Raw genomic sequence first — 25,666 nt, 5'->3', positions numbered from 1 at the left:
GACTCCATGCTGGGAACAAGAGTGGTTGGGGGACAGCATAGGCTTGTGATCTGACAGAGCTCTGCACGTATGAGGTGATCGTGTCTCAGTGCATTACTCTAACAGGCTAATCAAGGAGAGGTTTTGGGTTTTTTTCCTGCTTGTTTGCTTATTTGTTGTTTGAATCCAACATAAACTTAAAAGATGTAAGAAGGAAAAGCTATAGCTGGAAGTGATTTTCAGTTCAACTTTCTAATTTGAAATACAAAGTCTAATGCAGAGCAGCCTCTGCAAATAGCCCTGACTTTGATAACTGGCAAAAGCATTTCTAATTTAAAAAGTCTCCCTTCTCTTCCTATTAGTTGTTCCTCTAAGCAAAGCAGCTGGTGTGACCTGGGCATTGTTGCTGTGAGACAATAGTTCAGCCTGAAGGAAGAAGACAACCTACTTACTGTATCCTCTGGGAGCTGTTATGGTGGTACTCTAGAAATCAGTGTTTATCTGAATCTTACTGAGTCTATCCGACAAGTTAACCCCTCAGATTTGGAAGATCAAAGAACTGAACAATGGGACACAGGCTTTGGTCTCTTCAGCAGATGTGGTCCATGTCATATGGGCTCCTGTATGCAACCTCTACCTCTGCATCTTCTTTCCCAGTCATAACAGGGATAGTCCTGTTGCAGAGGATGGGGCAATATAGAACTGTGGAGAAGGGCAGCAGTGGTCTCACAGAAAGCATTTCCAGGCGATTTACAGACCTATTGCAGTCATCAAAAATATGTAAGCAAGCAGTGTGAGGAAAGTAGAGGGAGTATGCTAGACCTCTGGTTACCTGACAGCAGAGGGGTTCTCACTCATGGAGAATAAATCTTATGAGGAATGGCTGAGGGAGCTGGGGCTGGTTAGTTTGGAAAAGAGGGGGCTGAGGGGAGACCTCATTGCTCTCTACAACTACCTGAAAGGATGTCATAGAGAGGCTGGTGCTGGTCTCTTCTCAAAGGTAATTAGTGATAGAACAATAGAGAATAGACAATAGAGAACGGCTACAACTGGGTAGGTTTAGACTGGACATTAGGAAGAAGTTTTTCACAGAAAGAGTGGTCAGGCATTGGAATGCGCTGCTCAGGGAGGTGGTTGAGTCACCAACCCTGGATGTGTTTAAAAGTCATTTGGATGTGGTGCTTGGGCATGTGGTTTAGGGGTGAACTTTGTAGAGTAGGGCTATCAGTTGGACTTGGTGATCCTGAGGGTCTTTTCCAACCCCTGTGATTCTGTGATACTATGTCAGCTCAGTGACACCAGACACCGGGGACTGTGCAGCTTATTCTGCCTCCAACAGAAGCAGCTACCAGACCCAAAAGAGAATTGTAGCTGAATAAGTCTGTCTTTGTACAGGGACAAGTGAAGAACACTCGCTTTCCTTGTAGTGCTTGATTAAAATCAGAATTTAGTTCCTCTGAGTTACTGGAGATGCATCTTCACTGCATAGTAGCTGTAAACAAGCTGGAAGTGTACCAGACATTTCCACTCAGTGCCTGAAAACATAGTTTCTGTAGCAGCACAGCTCTGCAGCTAACCTAATAAATACTAGTGCTGAGCAGGGCTAATTATCTCCAGTGCGGCACTGCCCTGGCATGTCTGTATAGCTTCCCACTCCAGAATTAGCATAGCTGAGACTTGTTTGGGTATCTGCGCTGTCCTTCACGGTATGGTGGAAACAGGCCTTGAGCAGTGCTTGGTACAGGAGCATTTCGTGCTTGCACCAGACTGCAGCATTACTCTGCTCTTAATGTACTGGGGAAGTGCTAGGCTCTGGGGAAATGAAGTCACTTTACAGCTCCTCTTGAAGATTTGTTTTTGACTTGGATGAAGTTGTGGTCACCCTGGACCTTTTGCCTCCTCTGAAAACAGTGCTTGTTAGTGTATGATGCCTCTGAACAAAATGTTGCTCCAACTATATATTTTTTTTCTTCTTTTATTCTACAATGGAGTTACCAATCATATAATTACTAAATTACTCTGACCTACAGGGGGAACAGACATCTGTCTGTATGACTTCATAGCCTGAAACCAACTTAATAAAAAGTAGATGTTGGAAAGTGTGGAAAATATTTGGGGATTCTCTAACTCAAGATTTTTGCAGATCAGGTAAGACAAGTGAATTGGTAAAACTGGCTCAGTGTCAGTTATTTAAGTGGCAAGAGAGATAAATAATCACATATCCTGTACCAGCTGGGTTTGTGAAGGTTCCAGTCCAGCTAGACCTTGATACAGGCTATTGCCTTACGTGGAAAGGATTAGATGAACATTTTTTGAAGACCTAGTCTCAGCCAGCTGTATAAACACAGCCCACTTCTGTCAGTCTGTAAGGAGTCTCAATTTGTTTATTTCAATATCATTTCAAAATCACTCTTGTCCATAAGAGACCTTGCCATGAGGACAAGAGATGGGGAATATACCCTAAACCCAAAGTCATGTGTTCTGTTTCCACTAATATTTCCAAATGTGGCTTTTCTCTTACTGTAGTACTGGATAAATGAATACACCTCCACCTTGGGGATTGGTGTCTTCCACTCTGGCATCGAGATCTACGGCAGAGGTATGAAGCACTTCCTTTTCACTACCTGCAGAGCATGGGGACAATTGTATGGCTAGTCTGATACAGAAAAGCACTCCAAACATACAGCTTTTGGCAAGGAGTGTTTTGAGGAACAAAAAGTCAGCCAGACCACTTTTTGGAGCCCATCGTGGAGTCCAGCAGGAACTTAGGCAGTTTTGTCATGCACCACGTAGCCCTTCTTATTTTCAGCATGTAACTGCAGACTCTATGGTGTGTGGAAGTGTGTGGCAGGATGGCAGGTAAGAGGGACCCAGCAGTGTTGGAAAACGGCTCTTTAATGAAGAAGATGGAGGGAGAATGGGACAGATGGAGAAGACAGAGGACAGGTGGATCAGTGGTTGTCTTGAGACCTGCACATCTGTGTTTGTACTAATCCTCTCTTTGGATGAATCCATTTTGCATTGATTCTTTATGAATGTCTATAGTCTAGAAACCTTGGCATTTAGATTTCCAGGTCTTCAAAGCTGTTCTTTTAAAACAGCAGAGTTACAAGGAAAAACAAAATGTCTAGTAAGACTTTTGGAGTGGTCTGCATTGAGTTGAAGCTGATTAAAGCACCCATTGCAACAGGCAGAGTCAAGAGATCTGGGAAAACAGCTGCAGAGTAGTGAAGGACAGACCAGTATTGCAGACTTCCTGTTTCCTCCTTCAGCATTAGATGTCAATGACTTTGGCTACTCTCATGGTATTTTTAGCCAGCACCATGCAGTGAATACAACCCCTCCAAGATGGCCTGTATGACATGGAGGGACTTTCTGGCTTGACCTGCATGCAGAGGCAGCACAGTGCAATCAGCTTGGTGTTCTGCAAAGAATCCCTACTTACCTGTCAATCCCTCTGGAAGATTGATCTGTCCCTACTCCAGGAAAGACTTCTTCCACCTCAGTATCACCACTGACAGTCTCTCTATGAGAGACTGAGAGAAGCCACCTGGAAGGGCACAGAGACAGAATTAGTTTGCTTGGCACTGTGGCAAAGCAGTAGTATTAGCATGGAGAGAGGCTGTGAGAGGCCAATAGGTAACCAAACAGAAAAAAACATCTTTCAGAGTCTAGCTGAAATGGATTTTGGCAGTAGCCCAGCCCCTGATGCTGAGCCATGCAGACAGCTGCCATAGACTTTTTCCTGACTTTGTGTTCATTTAATTACTCACAGTCTGTTTCCTTCCTTGTCAGAGTTTGCCTATGGAGGGCATCCCTACCCTTTCAGTGGGATTTTCGAGATCACACCTGGCAGTGCAGTAGAACTTGGCGAGACCTTTAAATTCAAGTAAGGGCCCTTTTCTACCTCTTTTTCTCTGCCCCCAGTAGCCATCAGTGTGGTCGTTGTGGAGCAGGAAAGCCCTATCCTCTGGGTCCCCGCTTCCTTTTCCTTGCAAACACCCTCCCTGCACCCTTTACTTGATCCTGGTTCCAGGCCAGCCCTGCAGGTGGATTGAAGGGCATGTACACCAAAGAAGAAACAGTGCTGAACTGTGTGTGTCAGGGTTTAAAGCCTACTTACAAATCAATGCAGTTCTTTTTTCTCATTTTCTGTGCTCCCAGTTCCATCTGTCAGCAAGAACAGGAGTAACTGTGTGTTGCACAGGGGAAAAAACAAAGCCTTGTCTTTTAATGAGTATCACCTATTTGTGGATGCTGTGCAGAGTACCAGAAGTCATCTCCTGTATTTATTCCTTCTTTGTCACAAGCAACAGACAAACTGATAGAGGAGGCTGAGAGGGTGCTGCATTAATGTGTTGTTCAGTGTGCTCAGACTGTGGGGCTGCTGGCAGGTGAGGCTTGATGTTTCCAGACTGCCAGTTTAAGCTGAGGATCACTGGAGACTTACAACTAGCACTACTAAGTGAACATTGGGAGAAGCAATAGATTTTTGCACAAAGTGTTCAGTCTGCTCCTCTTTGGCCTACCCCATGGAAACTCTCTCAATCATGAATCATAGAATGGTTTGGGTTGGAAGGGACCTCCAAAGGTCATCTATTCCAACCCTCTCTGCAGTAAGCAGGGTCATCCTCAAGTAGATCAGGTTATCCAGAGCCCTGTCAAGCCTCACCTTGAGGCCAGGATGTGGCCTCAACTACCTCCCTGTGCAACCTGTTCCAGTGTTCCACTACCCTCATGGAGAAAGCATCTCCTCTGTCCTACTGAAAATTTATGTTGTGGAATGATAGGCAGAGTGGGAGCAGAGCTGAGACTTTCCTGGTGGTGATCAGGAAACTCTTGAAGCTGTTTGTGGCGCTCCCTGCTTTGTGGATAATGTGGGGATTATCTGTGCCATTTTGTTAGTGAGAGTCTCCAGTAGCCCCAGATATGCATGCCCATGCTTTAAGCCTGCCCTTCTTGTCAATGCTCAATGATCTCTTCCTCCTTGGGTACATATCACTCTCTTCACTGTACCTTTCCATGTTTCCTGTTGTGTGTTTTGTTTCTCACTAGAGAATCCATTGCCTTGGGCACCACAGACTTCACAGAGGAGGATGTGGATAAGATTATGGAAGAGCTGGGGAAGGAGTACAAAGGAAATGCGTACCACCTGATGCACAAGAACTGTAATCACTTCTCTGCTGCTCTGGCTGAGGTGACCACAGCTGCTTTTTAAAATTTATTACTATTCTTAATTTATTCTTTTTTGCTTCTTCAGATCTGTAGGTAGTGCTTACAAAAAGAGAACTGGGGTTAGCACTGCTTGCCCCAACAGAGTTCATTGCCACATATGCTGTCTCTGCCCTTTACAGTTTTGGAAGGTCTTGCCTGTTAACAGGGATGAGGTCAGCAGGTGGAGATGAAGCATGGTTATCACATTTGGTCTAAACTGTGCGGGGAACAAGGAGTGCCTGAGTTGTTGGGTAGGTGCTGAGCAGGAATCGGAAGGGTGGACTTAGCCAGCATGCAAATGTGCATCATTTTTATAGCAAACACAAACAACCCTGTGTGATCTGCAAAGGAATGAAAATGACTTACCAGTGCTCTGCAAACAAAGCTTTGCAGTATTCAGGAAGTGGGTGTCCCTCTTTCTTATTTAATATGTGTCATCCAAAACCCATTAAATAGAAGTATTGATTTTCCTCATAGACATCTTTGGTGCTTTTTCATTTTCATGTTCACACAAACACTGTGAGTTACAACAGGGCTGTGATTTCTCTTCGGAACTGAAGCACAGAGAAGCACAAATTTGTCCTAAATACTTGCTTATTCAGGATATTGGATTTTGGTTTTATTCCTGAGGATCTGATTGTTTTGAGGGGAAATGCTTTCCTCCTCACCCCCTAGATGATGTGTTTAAAGTGCAGTTCATTAAAGGTGTGAGTATTCAGCACTCGTGTAAATCTGAATTCAGGACCTTCACTCAGTGCCAGAAAAAAGATGAGAAATGCACAAAATGGAAGTGAGCTTCCATAAAACCTGTTTCTGTGCTTTCCATAGGTGCTTTATGGCAAATGTAAGGAGAGAATAGAATTCCTTATGATTGGGTTCTGATGGTTAACACCCATCCTGGAATCAGTGGGGGGAGGGCTTGTAAGAGCATTGCCCTCCCTGCAGGGGGTTTTCCCCCTGGGAAACTAAATTAGTCTGTTCCACTCCCCTCCCTGCCCAGCAAGGCTATAAAAGGGAGCATACTGCAGCCATTAGCTCTCTTGGGGCCCTGCCTTTGCTTGGACCAGGACTGCTGGTGGCTCCCTGCTTCTCTGCCACATGGTTGGGCCTGATCCTTCTCCCTGCTGCCTCCACACCTCTTCAGAGAGATTGGTTTTGTATTCTTGGTTTTCTTTCCCCTCCCATCCATCCTTGTTTCTTGCCCTTGTGAACCTTTTGAAGAAAATTCTTTACCTCTCTACTTGCAAGCCAACTCCAAATTATTTCTTGGTGGATTTGCTCCTTTCCTTTCTTTTTTCCTCTCTGTTGGGAAGGAGGAAGGGGGAGCAGGGGACGGCTTCTCAGCCTTGTCCCCCATCTGAGCTCTTAAGTCCCAGTTAGGCTCAAACCAGCACAAGGGTCTAACTGCTTTAACAGTGAAATTTTCATTTCTCCTTCTGAGGTCCCCATCCTCATTCATTGCACATCACAGTATCACAGTATCACTTAGGTTGGAAAGGACCTCGAGGATCATCGAGTCCAACCTATCAACACAGACCCCATGACTAGACCATGGCACCAAGTGCCACGTCCAATCTCCTCTTGAACGCCTCCAGGGACGATGACTCCACCACCTCCCTGGGCAACCCATTCCAATGCCGAATGACTCGCTCGGTGAAGAATTTCCTCCTCACCTCGAGTCTAAACCTTCCCTGGCGCAGCTTGAGACTGTGTCCCCTTGTTCTGGTGCTGGTTGTCTGGGAGAAGAGGCCAACCCCTTCCTGGCTACAACCACCTTTCAGGTAGTTGTAGAGGGCAATGAGGTCGCCCCTGAGCCTCCTCTTCTCCAGGACATCTCTCACCTTTCTTTATCATATGGGGCAACAGGCCTCTGCCAGCAACCTCTCTACTCACAAGTGTCATTCATCCCCAAACAGGCCCAATCAGAGATTCAGAGTGAGATGAGATTCTGTAAAATAACCCACCACCCATTATATGGTTTTCTAAGAAAATCCCTGGTGAGTTCAAGAAGCAGCAATTCATTTACAAGGAACCTCCTTAGGCTCTTGGGAAAACCAGTTCTCCACTGGTCTCATCCTCGCTAATTACAGAAAGACAAAATGACTGAGTCCTTTCTGTAAATGCTAGCAAATTAAAATAGGAAGAAATTGTATTGGCACAGAGAGTGAAGTTTCAATCTGCAGTGATCAAGTCAGTGTTAGCCACACTGCTGTTTTGGAGTCCAATAACCAAATTAGTACAGCAGAAAATGGGAACTTGAAAAATTCTGAAGGGGACCCAGGAGAAAGCTGTGTGATTATTACCAAAAGCTAAAAATCCCTCTTCATCTGCAGCAGTGAAATAAGGTCATTGCCTATTATGTATTTTGATATGAGGAATATCTATCTCGTGTTTAAGCCATAAGCACAAAGCAGTGCTTCCTTGATTGTGCTATTACACATCAGTGAACCCCTCACTGCCCCTTCCTTACCCCACCTTCCAAACACAGGTCAAATAAGAGATACTAATAAAAAACAACAAGGGCACTCTGAATTGTGCTTTTAATATGCCTTCAGTGTACATCTTCACAGGAGTGGAATTTAGGGTTAAGTTTTCCTGCAGGAGCCTTCTTGATGGATTCGATGCGCTCATTCACTGCCCTCTAACCTGTCCAGATAATAAAACAAAAACTTAAATGGCTTGTTCTGACACTTCTCCTCCCAGGGGCAGAATTTATTCAGGATTTAGGTCAGTTTTAAAGAAACCCTCCATAAGCAAGCAGGATTTTTTTTGTTGCTGTTGCTCAACTGGCACCAGAACAAGAAGACACAGTCTCAAGCTGCACCAGGGGAGGTTTAGGCTGGATGCTAGGAAGAAGTTCTTCACAGAAAGAGTGATTGGCCATTGGAATGTGCTGCCCAGGGAGGTGGTGGAGTCACCATCACTGGAGGTATTCAGGAGGAGACTTGGCAGGGTGCTTGGTTGCATGGTTTAGTTGATTAGGTGGTGGTGGATAATAGGTTGGAAGTGATGATCTTGAAGGTCTTTTCCAACCTGGTCTGGTCTATTCTATTCTATTCTATTCTATTCTATTCTATTCTATTCTATTCTATTCTATTCTATTCTATTCTATTCTATTCTATTCTATTCTATTCTATTCTATTCTATTCTATTCCTTATTCTATTCTATTCCCTATTCTATTCCTTATTCTATTCTATTCCCTATTCTATTCCTAATTCTAATTCTGTTCTATTCTTATTCTATTCTATTCACATAAGCCTGTGTTTATTACCCTTCTCTAAAGTACTACAAATACAAAACCAGAGCAGTACCTGGACCACTTCAGGCTTAAGAAGAGAAGGTCAAGAGAAGTCTCTAGCATCAAGATACCAAAAAGATTCTTAAAGAAATAGCTGATTTTAAGACACTAAGCAAAGTCCTAGCGATTCAGTGTGCCTCAGTCAGCAACATGAGAAATGTATGTGGCTGTCTTATGACAGATGTCTCCATCTTTTCCAGTGAACACAGCAGTTTGGTAATCTCTGTGTTTTGGAGAAGTAGCACAGCTCATCTGGGGATACTTCTGACCTCTTGGAGGAAAGACTGCTGGATTTCTGTTGAGACAGAACTTGCATGAATTGAAAGCAATTGAAGTTTCTATTTGCATTTCCTGAGTGCTTGCTTAACTTTGCAACCTTAGCAGTTTTGTTTGTTTTGGTGGGGTTTGGTTTTGTTTTCTTTTTATTTTCCTTTTTTTTTTTTTTACTTTTTATTTTTGCTGTAGTTCCCATTAAAATGAAACAAAATGAAAATTGCCACATGAGGAAGCTCTGTGTCCTACCATATTGAGCTGTGAGGCATAGCCTTATAGTGCAGAGAACATGATGACTATGTGATGGGTGTCAACATTGTGAAAAGGGGCTTTCAAGACTGCATAGATATGGTTTTCCATAGTGGGCAGAATCACAGAATCACCAAGGTTGGAAGAGACCTCAAAGATCATCAAGTCCAACCTGTCACCACAGACCTCATGACTAAACCATGGCACCAAGTGCCACGTCCAATCCTCTCTTGAACACCTCCAGGGATGGTGACTCCACCACCTCTCTGGGCAGCCCATTCCAATGGCTAACAACTCTCCCTGTGAAGAACTTTCTCCTCATGTTGAGCCTAAACTTCCCCTGGTGCAGCTTGAGACTGTGTCTTGTTCTGGTGCTGATTGCCTGGGAGAAGAGACCAACCCCCCTCCTGGCTACAACCTCCCTTCAGGTAGTTGTAGACAGCAATAAGGTCTCTCCTGAGCCTCCTCTTCTCCAGGCTAAACAATCCCAGCTCCCTCAGCCTCTCCTCATAGGGCTTGTGCTCGAGGCTTCTCCCCAGCCTTGTTGCCCTTCTCTGGACACGTTCAAGTGTCTCAGTGTCCTTCTTAAACTGAGGGGCCCAGAAATGAAAGCAGAACTTGTATTTGTGCTCTAAAATTAATTCTGAGATGAGACTGTTTAGTGTTTGTATTGTCCTCTCTATCAGAGTTTTCACCTTTGAAGCAGTAATAATAAAAACAACAACAATGATGATAATATTCCCCTATAGCTGTATTATGTGGCAGTTAAAGACAGGAAACAGGAAATAAAAACCAAACAATTAAAAGATGTAGAAATTTTGTTCAGCAGAATATAATTTATTAACTGGAACTGAGATTTAACTCCAGCCACACAAAAAGCAGCCAAGGATTTCAAGTGGATATAAATTCTTGGTCTTTCTGTTGCTGTAGTGCAACTGTAAGGTGATGCTATCAATACTGCACTGCCTTTTCTTAACAGAGTGGGGTGGGGATTGAGGCTTAGTTTTTAGCTTGAAAGAGAGGGTGACCAGTGTTTCTTCCTACAAACTTTTAGTCCTTCTGTTCATGGGCATAAGCAGTTGTAGTAAGTTCAGGAAACTTGCCTGAGTAATGCCAAGCAATTCACATTCCTTCTTTCTGATTATGCAGCCCTCCTTTCACACTGGGTATTTTCCTTCCTACAAAAAGGGTTCTGAAAACTTTCAGTGACAGCTCTCTTACCTGCCAAGGTTCATTAGCTGGCTTACGGCTTGTCTCGTTCTGCAGCAGCACACAAAGCCAGAGCTAGAGCTGTATGGCCATGAGGCGATGTATGAGTTACTGTGTATTAACCCAGACCTGGCTGGCTGGATGGCCATGCGCTAGGTAGCTGTGTTTAGCTGCCTTAATTTCCTCGTCTGGCTGTGGGCTTGCTAATTGGTATCTGTACAGATGTTGCCCCAGTGGCTGGGCCACAGGGTGGGAGGATACCATCTGGTCTTGTGGTCTGAGGGCAGATGCAGCCGTGAGTCCTGCCGGCTGAGGTCATGTTTCTGCAGAGGGAATGAGAAGGAAGTATAAGGCTGGCTCCCCCTTCCCGGCCAGCTTTCTCAGGACCACACCGTGAGGCAATGGCCACATGTCCAATTGTCAGGACCTGTAAGTCAGGTTGCCCCTCCTCAGAAGGACTGCTGAAGCTATAGGAGTCAAGCTTTATAATCAAATTTTGTGTTCTTGTCATTTACCAGCACTTTCTCAGCAAACAGAACATCCGTTCAGGTATCTTCCACCTACACCTATTTATGAATGATTTTTCTGTCAAATTTCTGCTTTATATGATGATGCCTCAGGTTCCAACGTGATAACTGCAACTTCTCTTCAGCAGTTATATGCAGACTGACTGCTAATGGTTAGGGGCATGCTCTGTTCATAACTCTGTCAGTTGGCAAGTCCAGCACAGGCAGATAAGCTTTTCTTAACCACTGGGCATGGCTTTGACCTGCTGTTTAACTCCAGAGAAGCTCGCTTTGCAGTGTGATTGAGCATAATTGCATGCTGCTGTAGCATCGAGCCTCTCCCTATGATGCAACAAACCTCTTCTGAGTGTTCTGATCTTCCTGCCCACATTCAAGTGCAAGCTGCAAGGGGCTTTGTTACTCCTGCATGGGCATTGAGCTCAGAATTTTCCTTACTCTCTACTGCAGACTGCTGAGCGTGTTCATACTTGCTCAAGGTTTAGATCTCTCCCCACTTTGCCAGTTCCCTATGGACTTCTAATGAGCAGCTACTGGATCAAAGAGCCATGGCTGGGTCGGCTCACAAAGCAGAGAAAGAAAACAGAGAATGCCCTGATTTCAGCAGCAGCAGTTCAGACTTCATATTCTTCAATGCCATTTCATGGCAGACTCCTCACTAAGTGACATAGTGAACATGCTGCATGATTGGGAGTTACTTCCTGTGGATTTCCTGAGAAATTCTTACTCATCAGGGAACTCAGTTATTTAAGGAGTGAAGAGCTATGAGAGAGCATAAGTCTGCCTAGTAAGTGCCACATACCATCTTAATTAGTTTCCAGGGAAGTTCTGATGTAAAGCAGCACAGAATTTCTTAGTGGACAGTCATGAGAAAGAAATTGGATGTATTCTCTGTGCATTTGCCCAACTTCAATTTAAGGTCACTAGTACAAACACCACTTAATATCCTGTTTGCAATCTCCCTTTAACCTCACCAGCAGAGTTAAATGATGGTCAGACTCAGTGAACTTATTAAAGGGTCTTTGCCAGTTGAAATGATTCTATCATTCTCTCTGTGTCAGTGTGGGAAGGTGATGGCAGCTTGATCTAAGCAGTGAAAGTCTAGTTAGGGTTGCCTCAGCCACTCTCTTACTCCTGCACCATGGTACCTATATTTATATATTACTTAAGCAAATTGTTAGTGGGTTAAAATGAAGAGGGCCATCAAACTGGAATTAGCTATCTGCCTACAGGAAGCTTACTCTTTTCGTGGTGCTTATGTTGGCACTCCCTAGAATCCAGTAGTATCAGTACCATGGTCTCTGAAGAAACTGTCCAGGAGGATGGGCAATCCTTTGGAGGTACTTATGCTTGCAATTTCCTCAAAGAAAAATCAGGCCAGCATCAGGGCCCAAACTTCCCATCCTGTTCTGAGTTTGTGTCTTTCTCTGTGTCAGTACTCCAGGCAGGCAATGCTGCTGGCACACAGCAGGGGTTCTAGCATTCTAATGAGGCAACACACGTGTGGGGAATTCAGTTAGAATCATCTAAGTCTTGAGTAAAGCCCTTCTCTTTGATCACCTGTTGTTAAGTCACTATGTTCTTAACAACCCTGCATACATGCTTACAAAAGTAAGTCCAAATGGCCAGTTGAGAAGTTGCAAAATATTCATTTTCTTTATTAGGTGTCCTGGGGGATGAAAGAGGCTATTTAAATTCTACCACTTAGAGTAGAAAAGGGGAAAAAAAAAAAGCTTTGGAACATTAGGAAAAAACCTTTTAAAACAAAAAGGCTAAAGAAATTATTGGGGGGTTTTAATTATGTGAATCATTGAATTTTCTGATTTTCTATGAGATAGCAAAATGACAGAAGTTGCAAATTGCTGTAAAGCAGACATGAAGGGAAAGGAATATATTTGTGCTTTCAGGAAAAGGCCAACTTTGAAGTAAGCTCTGGGCTCTAAATACCCCTGCAAGGACCCACAGCTTTGAGGTCTCAGCCATGTCACTGCTTTGCAGGAGCACTTGTCACTGCAGTGGTTTGGAACAAGGATTACCCATGACAAACATGCAGTTACACACTTTTGGTAACCAAGTTTGTGCCCTTCCCCCCTCTTCCCTTCTTTTTTCTCTTTCTCTCTGGCTCAGAAACACCTGAGTGATCTGGTACAAATTCCTCTAGAGTTAATGAAAGAAGGATTACCATGACTTTCTCTTATACCCAGAGAAATCTATTAATAAAAACCCCCCAAACAACAAAAAAAGAAAGACTAGAACTGAGTTGAAAGTTAGTGCACATCTTTCACATCCACATGTGATCATTCTTCAGAAGGCTCTGTAAGGTCATTTGGATTTGAGGGATTAAAAATTCTCTCCAGGAAAACAGATTGGTATCTCATTATTCAGCTTCCCAATGCACCCGCTGATCCTTTTCACCACTGCATTCCTTCAAATATCAAAGACTCTGCTTCCTTATTGCTCAGCATTTCTTGATTCAAAGGACTGGATCCAGGGCACAGTGCTCAGAGATGCCACCTGGGTAAATAGCTAAAATGTGATCCAATTATTAGACCTGAAATAGGACTTTTTTTACAGTAAACCAAATCACCCAAAGTAGAGCAGGCAACCACCAACAGAACAAGAGGACACAGTCTTAAGCTGTGCCAGGGGAGGTTTTAGGCTGGATGTTAGGAAGAAATTCTTGTGATTGGTCAAAGGAATGGGCTGGCCAGGGAGGTGGTAGAGTCACCATCACTGGAAGTGTTTAGGAAGAGACTGGATGAGGCACTTCATGCCATGGTTTAGTTGATTAGATGGTGTTGGGTGATGGGTTGGACTTTATGATCTCAAAGGTCTTTTCCAACCTGGTTAATTCTATTCTAAGATGAGCCTTTTAGAGGTATTTGGCAAACTATTACTAGGACTTTCAAGTGTTTGGACAGACCTAGCTGGTGAGATATGCTCAACCTCAAATAACTGAGAGCTTTCTGGATAGAGAGAAGCTTGTTAGGGTGTGGGAGAACAAGTTGGGCTCAAGATTTATTTACCTTTTGTCTTGCATTTTAGCAAAAATTCTCCTGAATCTCAGTCAGAAGATGTTCTGGAGCAGGGAGTCCCTCAGCCTCCCCCATAGCAACTGTCCTACTTTAATTATTTACATCAACTAAGAATGTATTTCAGCAGGAGAAGAGCAGAATTCATAGGCTTGTGGGTTTAGAAGCTCATTTTGAAGTTGTAAGCTTTGCAGAAATTTCCAGAGGGAGAAAACTATTTTGGGAAACTATTTTGTTTGTGGGCTGAAAGGGCCTTGGAAAATAGGCTTGGGGGTTAATGAAGTCAGCTTGGCTTAGTCTTTGTTGACACAGGAGGAGTCTTCTAAGCATCTGAGGTGGCTTAGGTCAGCCTTGGAAAATTCTTCAGTATCCTAAATGAGGCTGATTCCTACAAGGCAAGGGCTATGGACCTTGTCACAGCCAAATGCTTGTCTGCCAGTCAGCTGCAGCACTGAAATGCTCAACCTGGGAGGTAAATAGCTCCCAGTCTGACAAGGTCAGCAGAACTCTCTCACATTGGTGTGAAAGGATGGTCTCCAATAGGAAATACCTTGAATATTAGCAGATGGATCTGAACAGTGGATCCTGCAAAATAATGGTTAGAAAGGACCGAAGCAGGCATCTAGCATACAGACTATTGATGCTGACAGCACAGTGATGTTATTAAATCTACATGCCAGATTGGGTGGAAATGCTTGGTGAAGCCACACAATCTGTGTTTCCTTGGAAGGCAGGGTGCAGTCAGGCTTACTCACACGCAGATCACATCTAGGTTGAATGCTATGGCTTCTTTTCCCTTTTCTTTGTATTATTGGTAAAGATCTGTTCTATTGATAGTAACAGAGAGAGGCTTTGTCATTGCAGATCAGCATGATAGCAGGAAATACACATCACTTGTAACTCGAGTGAGGGTAAGATCTCTGGAATTGGGTTTAGAGCTATATCTGATGTATGCTTCCCTGATGGCATGACTGTCTTGTTTGTCCTTTGTCAATATGGTTAGAGCTTTGGCAGGCCAAAGGGATCTTATTTTACTGGTGGAGGGCCTGGAGCTGTGCTGAAGTGACAGGAGATGGCAGCCAATGCATACTCTCTTCTCTTTGGCTATTTACCTGTCTCTTTTTCTGCCAAGGTGATGCTGACAGCATATAACAAACTTGCATCAGAACCCTGCTTATCTTAGATGAACTTGACTTGCAGTAAATGTTCTGAAAAAGGCAGCTTTGCTGAATCAAGGGCTGGGTGGCCAAGAAGGAAAATGGCATCCTGGCCAGTATCAGGAACAGTGTGGCGAGTAGGAGCAGGGAGGTCTTTCTGCCCCTGCACTCAGCACTGGTTAGGCCACACCTTGAGTCCTGTGTCCAGTTCTGGGCCCCTCAGTTTAGGAAAGATGTTGACTTGCTGGAACATGTCCAGAGGAGGGCAACAAAGCTGGGGAGGGTTTTGGAACATAAGCCCTATAAGGAGAGGCTGAAGGAGCTGGGGTTGCTTAGCCTGGAGAAGAGGAGGCTCAGGGAAGACCTTCTTGCTGTCTACAACTCCCTGAAGGGAGGTTGTAGCCAGGTGGGGGTTGGTCTCTTCTCCCAGGCAAACAGCACCAGAACAAGAGGACACAGTCTCAAGCTGTGCCAGGGAAGGTTTAGGCTGGATGTGGGGAAGAAGTTCTTCATAGAAAGAGTGATTGGCCATTGGAATGGGCTGCCCAGGGAGGTGGTGAAGTCACCATCCCTGGAGGTGTTTAGGAAGAGACTGGATGGGGTGCTTGGTGCCATGATTTAGTTGATTAGATAGTGTTGGATGATAGGTTGGACTCAATGATCTCAAAGGTCTCTTCCGGTCTATCCTATCCTATCCTATCCTATCCTATCCTATCCTATCCTATCCTATCCTATCCTATCCTATCCTATCCTATCCTATCCTATCCTATCCTATCCTATTGCCTTTTTTTAATCATCAGTGAATATGTTAAGCTGAAAGCTTTTCAGGTCCACCCCCCCACATGCATGAGTTCTTATCACAGTGTTAATAAAAGCTAGGCAGCTCCCCTTTGCCTGGAATCTATCAGGGAGACAGTATTAAATACCAGAGAAAAGAGCTTTGGGTGGCATTTGAGTCACAGTGAAAAAGCAGCAGAAGCTTTAATAAACCAGACTTCAGCAGATCCTAAGCAGACAAGTGATCGCCATGTTTTCCTTAGCCAACAATTGCTTTTCAATTGCCTCCCCTGAAGAAGAGGAGAGGTGTTCTGCTGCATAAAAGCCTGCATGCGGTTATGTTAACGTCAGGGGACACAATGCTCTCAGCAGATAGAAAGAAGAGAAAGAAATTAACAAGCAAATGACCAAACAAACAATCACAGGGCATTAAAGAATGTTAGAAACGCTTTATTACCTGTTCCTCACTGAAGGACTGGTTCATTGCAGCAGCCTTTGAATGCTGTTAGCTCTATGGGGGCAGGCTGTGTTTGTGTTCTGTTTTCTAACTGCCAGGTACATTGAGAAGCTTGCTAATAACTACATCCTGCACCCATAAATTATTGTCATGGTTTCAAATGAATGCAATTTTCCCTCTTGTTTCTGCCTGTAAGTATGCACGACCTTGACTGCCTAGAGTTAATAAACTGCTGTACTGAATTCCAGATGTGGCTTCTCTTTGGAGGCAAACAGATCCCTAGGTGGTTTGTGCATTAGTTAAAATTTATGAAGCATTTGGGAAGTCCTCAGAGTAAAGGCTGCTGCAAAAATACAAACATTTTTTACCATGGTTAACTTTCCTAGCCTTGCTGTCCTGGATGAATCTCCTAGCCCAGTAAAAACAATTTGTGGAATAACTTCTATATGGGATCTTTTGGCACTCTTAGTCCATCCTATTTTCCTTATCTATCAATGTGCACATGGGAATAGTATGAGGGTTAGGAACTGGCTGGAGGGCTGAGCCCAGAGAGTGGTGGTGAATGGTGCCACATCCAGCTGGTGGCCAGTCACTAGTGGTGTCCCTCAGGGATCAGTGCTGGGCCCCATCCTGTTCAGTATCTTTACCGATGATCTGGATGAAGGGATGGAGTCCATTATCAGTAAATTTGCAGATGACACCAAGCTAGGGGCAGGTGTTGAACTGTTAGAGGGTAGGAGAGCTCTGTAGAGGGACCTTGACAGGCTGGACAGATGAGCAGAGTCCAATGGCATGAGATTGAACACATCCAAGTGCCAGGTTCTACACATTGGCCACAACAACCCCATGCAGTGCTACAGGCTGGGGTCAGAGTGGCTGGAGAGCGGCCAGGCAGAGAGGGACCTGGGGGCACTGGTTGGCAGTAGGCTGAACATGAGACAGCAGTGTGCCCAGGTGGCCAAGAAGGCCAATAGCATCCTGGCCTGCATCAGGAATAGTGTGGCTGGGGTTGCTTAGCCTGGAGAAGAGGAGGCTCAGGGAAGACCTTCTTGCTGTCTACAACTACCTGAAGGGAGGTTGTAGCCAGGTGGAGGCTGGTCTCTTCTCCCAGGCAAGCAGCACCAGAACAAGAGGACACAGTCTCAAGCTGCACCAGGGGAGGTTTAGGCTGGATGTTGAGAAGAAGTTATTCATAGAAAGAGTGATTTGCCATTGGAATGGGCTGCCCAGGGTGGTGGTGGGGTCACCATCCCTGGAGGTGTTTGGGAAGAGACTGGCTGGGGTCCTCGGTGCCATGGTTTAGTTGATGATATAGTGTTGGGTGATAGGTTGGACTCTATGCTCTTGAAGGTCTCTTCCAACCTGGTCTGCTCTATTCTATTCTAAATGAAGCAGGCATCACACACACACACACATTCCCAGCAAGTTTTGAGCACATCATTTCAAGCTTTTGCAAATGGTGTGGTTTGGCAGTTATTCCAGGCTTTCCCTTTAAAGTGATCCATCTAGCAAAAAAAAAAATATTAAATATGAAGATATTTATTTTAAGAGTCTATTAAAAAAACGCCAAAACAAAACACAACCAAACAATCCATCTCAAGCCCTTTGGAGCTTGTGGAAATGTGGGTGTTTGGCACTACCTGTTTTACTTTATCTGGGTGTTTTTGCATGTCTTCCCAGCAGGTGTCCTTATCTGTTATAAATAAGCATAATACCTTGGAGCTAAGTTAGTTTGTACTGTCTGGCAAATTAATTTCTAGTTGCACCATCATGAAGCTTTTGTGTGTGTAAATGCCTGAGAACAGATGCCACCTTCCCATGAATGAAGATGGCAAGCAAAAGGTCTGTCCTTTTCACCAGCTGTCTGTTGATAAACAAAAAGTGTCAGGAGCATAAATGAACTGAGTGTGTTGATAGGCTTTAGGCTTTAGAGACTGGAACCTTTTGCTCAGGAGTCCTGCCAGCACTGCTAGACAGCAGGTCTCTCTCCCTGTTCCTATGGGTTCCTGTATTCTCTCTTCTCATTTTATCTCTATCTCCAGTAATCTGCTGCTCACTTAGGAAACAAGAGCTGAGAGTGAAACACAGGTTTTTCTTGGGTATTTATTCAGGGGAAAAAATAGATCCTCTCAATGCCCATCCCTCTATGCTTGTGGGTTGGCCTGGTGACCTTCAGCATGTCCACAAACACTGCAAAGCATAACCCTATTAGGCAGCAGCTGTTCTCAGCCACTGCCCTCAAAACAGCACCTGCTAGGAGAAGGCTGTTCCTCTTAGTGCTATCATGATAATATGAATGAATTGCAGTTGCACATTTGTTTGGTGGGAGAGACATTATTTTAAATGTCACTAACAAGGCTAGACTTAATTATACTTGGTATTCCCCAAATTGTCATCTGTTAAGAGGCCACTTGCTGCCTCTTGTCATCCTGCAGCTGCTGGCTGTATGTAGAAGTGCTGGTTACAAGGAACTTCATGCTCAAAGAGAGTATTGCCATATTCCAGTGCTGGTATAGAACTAATCAGTGATGTAGCTCAAAATTAAGCTCTGAATGTGGTTCACCCGGATGTCACATTTGCAGCCATTGTGCTACTACACTGGTGGCTACAGCTGGTGAAGCTGAAATGGTGCTGTTGAGTGCTGAGGTGGTCTAAGCCAGCTGTCCTGTTTGACCCTGAGCTATCTACTCCACCTTTTCTGTTCTGGTAGCCCTTTATGCAGACTCCTGCATAGAGGCAGTTTTGTCCTTCTGCCATAGGACTACAGATATGACTGACAAGTTTCTTCCAGCAAAGGGAGCAAGATCATAGGTATTAGTTCCTTCTTCCTATGCCTTCCCTTTTCCTCACTCCTGACTGGACTTAGGGAAATTCTACACATCTATGAAAATGGTGCAGGTGTTTCTGCTTTACATGACAGAAACAGCTGCACTCCTGGGGAAGACCTGTAGGGGTGGCAGTGCCCTGCCTTCTGTGGTCCAAAAAGAGATTGCATAGGAGAATGGAAGTATTTTAGACAGTTGCTTAAATGTGTTTAAAAGATTTTTCGGTTCCTGCCTTTGACTCGAGATGCTACCTCCCAGAATGCAGCCTCATTACTGAGCTCATTCAGCCTCATCTACAGTTTCTTAGCTGTACTCTTTTCCCAGCAAGATGCAGCCCATTCCTGGCTTCATGGCCCAGTGAAGCAGTTCCCTGCATCTATTTTGTGATCCCCCCAAGCTAGTTATATTCCTTAGAGCAGAAACCATTGGTTTTTACACAGTAACCATGCAATAAATCTGCTTCAAGCAATTGATCCTAGCATGCCAACTCCACCAAGCTGAGACTGTGCTCCTGGTGTGTGGCAAAGGCTGCATGTCTGTTCTCATTCAGGAATGTTATTTCCTGCATATATGCCATGTGCAGCAGCTGATGCTTAGAGGTACATTCCTCAGAGATGCATTCTCTGCCAGCACTGGGCAGTTAAACTACCAGTTTAGTTTTTGTAAGGTGATAAAAAAGATATCCCTGTGGATTGTGTTAATGGTTCATTCCAGATGTGTCTAAGCACTCAATTCATTCTGTTGCCATGCTTCTCTTTCTACATATGGCTTTTGGCTACACTAGCACAGCCTGCAAGCTTTGCCTGGGCTGAAGGCTGGTTCATGACTAATGGCCTTTCTCTGAAATGCTGATAAGCATCCTCTATGCTCTGTTGTCTAGGCCTTCTAGGAGCTAACTCATAGAATCATAGAATCAACAAGGTTGGAAAAGACCTCAAAGATCATCAAGTCCAACCTGTCACCACAGACCTCATGACTACTAGACCATGGCACCAAGTGCCATGTCCAATCCCCTCTTGAACACCTCCAGGGATGGTGACTCCACCACCTCCCTGGGCAGCCCATTCCAATGGCTAATGACTCTCTCAGTGAAGAACTTTCTCCCCACCTCGAGTCTAAACTTCCCCTGGTGCAGCTTGAGACTGTGTCCTCTCATTCTGGTGGTTTTCTGGGTGAAGAGACCAACCCCCACCTGGCTACAGCCTCCCTTCAGGTAGTTGTAGACAGCAATAAGGTCTCCCCTGAGCCTCCTTTTCTCCAGGCTAAACCACCCCAGCTCCCTCAGCCTCTCCTTGTAGGGCTTGTGCTCAAGGCCTCTCCCCTGGCTTGTTGCCCTTTTCTGGACATGTTCAAGAGTCTCAATGTCCTTCTTAAATTCAGGGGCCCAGAACTGGACACAGGACTCAAGGTTTGGCCTAACCAGTGCTGAGTCCAGGGGCACAATGACTTCCCTGATCCTGCTAGCCACACTATTCTTGATGCAGGCCTTCTTGGCCACCTGGGCACACTGCTGGCTCATGTTCAGCTGGCTGTCAATCAGCACCCCCAGGTCCCTTTCTGCCTCACTGCTCTCCAGCCACTCTGACCTGAGCCTGTAGTGCTGCATGGGGTTGTTATGGCCAAAGTGCAGCACTCGGCACTTGGACTTGTTAAATGTCATCATGTTGGACTCTGCCCATCTGTCCAGCGGGTCAAGATCCCTCTGGAGAGCCCTTCTACCCTCTAACAGATCAACACCTGCTCCCAACTTGGTGTCATCTGCAAATCTACTGATGACTGACTCAATCCCCTCATCCAGATTGTCAATGAAGGTATTAAACAGGATGTGGCCCAGCACTGATTCACAGACTGGAAAGATTTCCCTTGGGTTCTAAAGGCTTTGCTCTTAAAGTGTCCGGGGGAGGGTGTGTGTGTGTGTGTGTGTGTGTGTCAGGCGCTGATAAAAGCCCTTTGCAATTTGCTAAGACTCACCAAGGGGAATACTGTTACAGGAGCTCAAATAGATACATGCCCCACGTGGACACCACCTCATTTTTAGCAAAGCTGCTAAGTGGAGGTGGCAGTGGGTGTGGTTCAGCAGGTGTTCAGTGCTGAACTGTCTGAGCCTCAGTTTAAAGGCAAGAACTGAAGTAAATAATGTGTATTGCTTGAGCAGCATAATGTTGCCTCTGTGCATGGTGATTTTCATGGCGCTGTCAGCAAGACTCACTGAAAAATTCCTAAGTGCCTTGAGTTCTGTGCACGGCCTGAATTGCCCCAGTTGTGTCATCCAGCAGAGCACAGAACCTATTGCATTTGAGAGCTCTCTGTTACGATCTGCAACTGATCAGCTCTTCACTTTATTTTGAAAGGGGCTTAGCCTGTTGGACTATCTCAGATAATGTTCAGCATGTGCCCATGTACACAAAGTCCCCCAAAATGCAGCACTTGGATAGCATTGTCCTCTAGGAGGCAGGATACAGCTTATTCCATTGCTGGATGGCGTTTAAATCTATGTTTCCCAGCTGCCAGGCTGTTCCCCTGCCCACAGTAAAGCTTCACCATCTAAAGCACTACTGAGCAGTAGTGTCTAGTTCTTGGGACACTTAGGGGAGGAAAGAGTGATGGGGGTGCAGTCCTTACTCCCAGGGCAGTTTGTACATTTTAACCAGTGACTGTTTAGTGCAAACTGATGCAGCTTAAGATGCTCAGAGGAACTTCTTGCATCCTAAATGAGTTGTTTCTTGATGAGTTGAAATCCTAGTGTGGCTTTGACAGTTGCCTAGAAATAGCACACAAACTGTCAGGTCCCATTTCTCCCACACATTTGGCTTCAGCCACGGATGTCTGAACTGCTGTTTCCACTTGACTCTGCAGATGCCAGCTGGGTCATTCGCAGTTCTTACACCGAGTTCCCAGAAGAAGCTGCGGCAGCAGGACTTGGCTTTCTATCACAAGGTGCCGCTCAGTGGAAGCTGCAAGTACATGCAGCCTTTGCTGAAGTACCTGCCTGAAACAGAGACTGGTCTCTCGATGGGCTGCCAGAAGCTGTGCTTGCTGTCCCAGTCTGTGACAAGTACTGGCTGCCTCTGTGGGTTGAGAACAATTCACACCTTCAGAGACCTGACAGAGAGAAAAAGACAAGTGGCAATGATAGCCAGACACCATTCACAGGAGGTTTGCAAAGCCCAGGGAAGCCCTGCCTGGGCTGTGGTGTTCCAGGCTTCAATACCAGTAGTCTAGCTTCTAATGTACCCTGCAGTGTTTCCTGTCCCTAATGCTTTTCTGCCTCAAATAACCTATAACTAGCCCCTGAGCTTATATTTCAGGATTGTATCTCACATGAACTTAGCCTTTTCTTTAAAGTTCCCTCTACAGTCATCTGCATATCAAAAGCCTCAGCTATTTTCTTGTTCAATGTCAAACTCAGGTTCCACTACAGGTACATGAAGTTTCCCAGTACAGGACAATTTGGTATGATGGTCAGAACCAACAATTTCTGACCCATAACAGCTTTTTATTGATGAACTGACACGATGAGCAAATGACCCATCACAGAGAATTTTACCCCCTTTATAAGAGAATCCCCTACTTGTTTGGCAACGAAGAAAAAACCCAAACCCACACACTGTAAAATCCTAAGCCCTAAAAATATCTGGGAAAAAAAAAGGAATTCTGCTGATGGAAAGAATGGAGAGTAACAGGGTTCTGTGAGTTTATCATTCCAGTGTGTGTGGTTTTCAGCTGAGAATTGCCCTGAAAAGCTGCAGTAGGTAGATTTTTCTGTGGCTTCATATGCAATTGGAAAAGACCCAGTTCATCTTGCTTCCACTATTTTTTTTTAAACTCAGTTGGCTTAATCCCATTGCAGTCAGGTTTATTTGATGTTCCTCCATTAGCTGCGTACTGCTGGATGCTCCAGCACAATATGCTTCATGGCAAGGGGTGATAAACACAGGAGCAGGCTGCAGTGATAGCGGCATTCCCCGCCGTTGCCCTTCTGCTCCTGTTGAGTATTGTGTTTTGCTGTGGAATAGTAAGGAGGCTTCACTGACAAGAGGTGAGGACAAGCATGACTGAGGAGAGGGAAACTGCTTTGACTTCATCATTATCCTTAAGCTCCACCAGTGGCCCTTTGATGATGGATGGACTGATGCTCACATATCTCTGCTCTTTTTCTGTCTCTTCCTTGCCTCACTGATTCATTCTGGCTGAAGGAGCTCCCATAAACAAAAGGCAAGCATCTCAGCATTGCTTCCACATTGGGAAGTGCTATTTCATTTGCTAGTGAATCTGCTTAGGTGTGGTGGTTTGAGCCTTAACTGGGACTTAAGAGCTCAGATGGGGGCAAGGCTGAGAATCCTTCCCAGCTCCTCCCTCCTCTTTCCCAATAGAGAGGGGAAAAAAAAAGGGAAGGAGCAAATCCACCAAGAAATAATTTGGAGTTGGCTTGGAAGTAGAGAAGTAAAGAATTTTCTTTAATATATATATTATATATATATGTTATATATTTTATATATATATATTTTTTAATATATATATATATATATATATATGTGACAATAACAGGTAGGGTTCACAAGGGTAAGGAACAAGGATGGATGGGAGAAAAAATAAGAATACAAAACCAGTCTCTTTCAAGAGGTGTGGAGGTAGCAGGGAGAAGGATCAGGCCTGACCACATGGCAGAGAAGCAGGGAGCCACCAGTAGTCCTTGTCCAAAGCAAAGGCAGGGGCCAAGAGACCTAATGGCTGCAGTATCCTTCTTTTTATAGCCTTGCTGGGCAGGGAGGGGAGTGGAACAGACTAATTTCCCAGGGGGAAAACTCCCTGCAGGGAGGGCAATGCTCTCACAAGCCCTCCCCCTCTTGCTTCCACGATGGGCGTTAACCCATCACATTAGGAAAGAAAGACAATGCTTAAAAAGAGTATTTCCCTTTAAGGCAGATTTACCTTGTGCTGTTCTGTTGTTTCAGCTAATTTTCTGAACAGTCATACCGTGGTTTTGTTTTCCTATTATTACCTGGGGGAAAAAGCTTTATTAAGGCTTATGATTTCTTGAGAACTGAACTCCAATGCACACATAACATCACAAGGAGCCTAAACGGAGTCACTTTCAGTATGGTGCCAAAGTTCCTAAGGAGGAAGAAAGAGAAATGCTACACAATCTACAGCAATTGTGCTGCACTATTTGGCTTTGGTTCAGCTTCGGTGTCTGAGTAGAACATATTAAACACAATTAAAAAACTTCTGCAGTATTCTTGTGAGGGCCAATGGCATCCTGGCCTGCATCAAGAACAGTATAGCCAGCAGGAGCAGGAAGGTCATTCTGCCCCTTTACACTGCACTGGTTAGGCCACACCTCGAGTACTGTGTCCAGTTCTTTGCCCCTCAGTTTTGGAAGGATGTTGAGTTGCAGGAGCGTGTCCAGAGAAGGGTAACAAAGTTGGTGAGGGGCTTCGAACACAAGCCCTATGCGGAGAGACTGAGGGAGCTGGGGTTGCTTAGCCTGGAGAAGAGGAGACTCAGGGGTGACCTTATTGCTTTCTACAACTACCTTAAGGGAGGTTGTAGACAGGCAGAGGTTGGTCTCTCCTCCCAGGCAACCAGCACCAGAACAAGAGGACACAGTCTCAGGCTGCAACAGGGGAGGTTTAGGCTGGAGGTTAGGAGAAAGTTCTACAGAGAGAGAATGATTGCCCATTGGAATGGGTGGTGTGGTCACCATCACTGGAGGTGTTCAGGAGGAGACTTGATAGGGTGCTTGGTGCCATGGTTTAGTTGATTAGATGGTGTTGGATGATAGGTTGGACACGATGATCTTGAAGGTCTCTTTCAACCTGGTCTGGTCCATTCCATTCCATTCCATTCCATTATGGCCAGATACCTCTTGTGAGAAAAAAAAAAATCAAAGAGATCAGCACATTTTTATGAGTGAGTCTTAAACGCAGGTGGAGAGGTCATCTGCTTATAGGCACAGGTAATAACTCTTGCCATGGAAACCAGGGATGTGGATGGAGATAAAGAATTGCTAATAAAGTAATTGCTCCCAGATAAAAAATAATAATAAAAAATAGATTCATATAGCTGTATCTGAGGTTATGTAGAATGTGGCACTGGTAGGAACTGAAACAAAAGTCCTTGTGGTCTTTTAGGTAAAGAACAGTCTATGCTTGCAATTAATTTTAGCAGCTCAATGGCTCTGCTCATTCTCTGATACCTATGATAATGTCTTCAATTTCACACATTGATTTTTAAACACTGCATGGCAAAACAAAGTGAATTCAGTAGTCAAATTAGCAGTCAGAGGTTTGCCACCTTCTCCACACCGCTTTGGAAACTCCATGCTGTTGGAGCAAGCTGATTCCCTTACCCTCAAGGTGACTGCTGGAGTCGGGCTTAAACTGTTCTGCTCAGGCCAAGCTCATGAAGGACCAGCTGTCATTGGCCATAATAACTATCATGAGGCATAGCCTGCCCTCTAGCAACTGCTTCAGTTATGCTCCCTGAAAATCTCAGAATCACAGAATCACCAAGGTTGGAAGAGACCTCAAAGATCATCAAGTCCAACCTGTCACCACAGACCCCCTGACTAAACCATGACACCAAGTGTCACGTCCAATCCCGTCTTGAACACCTCCAGGGATGGTGACTCCACCACCTCCCTGGGCAGCCCATTCCAATGGTGAACG

At 44.8% G+C, this 25,666-nt stretch overlaps 1 protein-coding gene across 2 annotated transcripts in view; it reads left to right on the top strand.

Moving 5' to 3' along the window:
- Positions 1–25,666, top strand: part of LOC137453148 (deubiquitinase DESI2-like) — a 79,468-nt gene that overhangs the window by 49,701 nt on the left and 4,101 nt on the right. For both annotated transcript variants that reach the window (XM_068162126.1, XM_068162125.1), the window contains 3 exons: positions 2,506–2,578; positions 3,775–3,868; positions 5,035–5,176. In XM_068162126.1, the coding sequence (XP_068018227.1) occupies positions 2,506–2,578; positions 3,775–3,868; positions 5,035–5,176 (309 nt within the window). The remainder of the gene's footprint in view (positions 1–2,505; positions 2,579–3,774; positions 3,869–5,034; positions 5,177–25,666) is intronic.

This window comes from Melanerpes formicivorus, unplaced genomic scaffold (genome assembly GCF_026170545.1).
Source record: "Melanerpes formicivorus ecotype bairdi unplaced genomic scaffold, bMelFor1.0.p_v2 SCAF_62, whole genome shotgun sequence".
Classification (NCBI taxonomy): domain Eukaryota; kingdom Metazoa; phylum Chordata; class Aves; order Piciformes; family Picidae; genus Melanerpes; species Melanerpes formicivorus.
The sequence above is the reverse complement of the archived record's forward strand: the minus strand, read 5'-3'. Positions and strand labels throughout refer to the sequence as shown.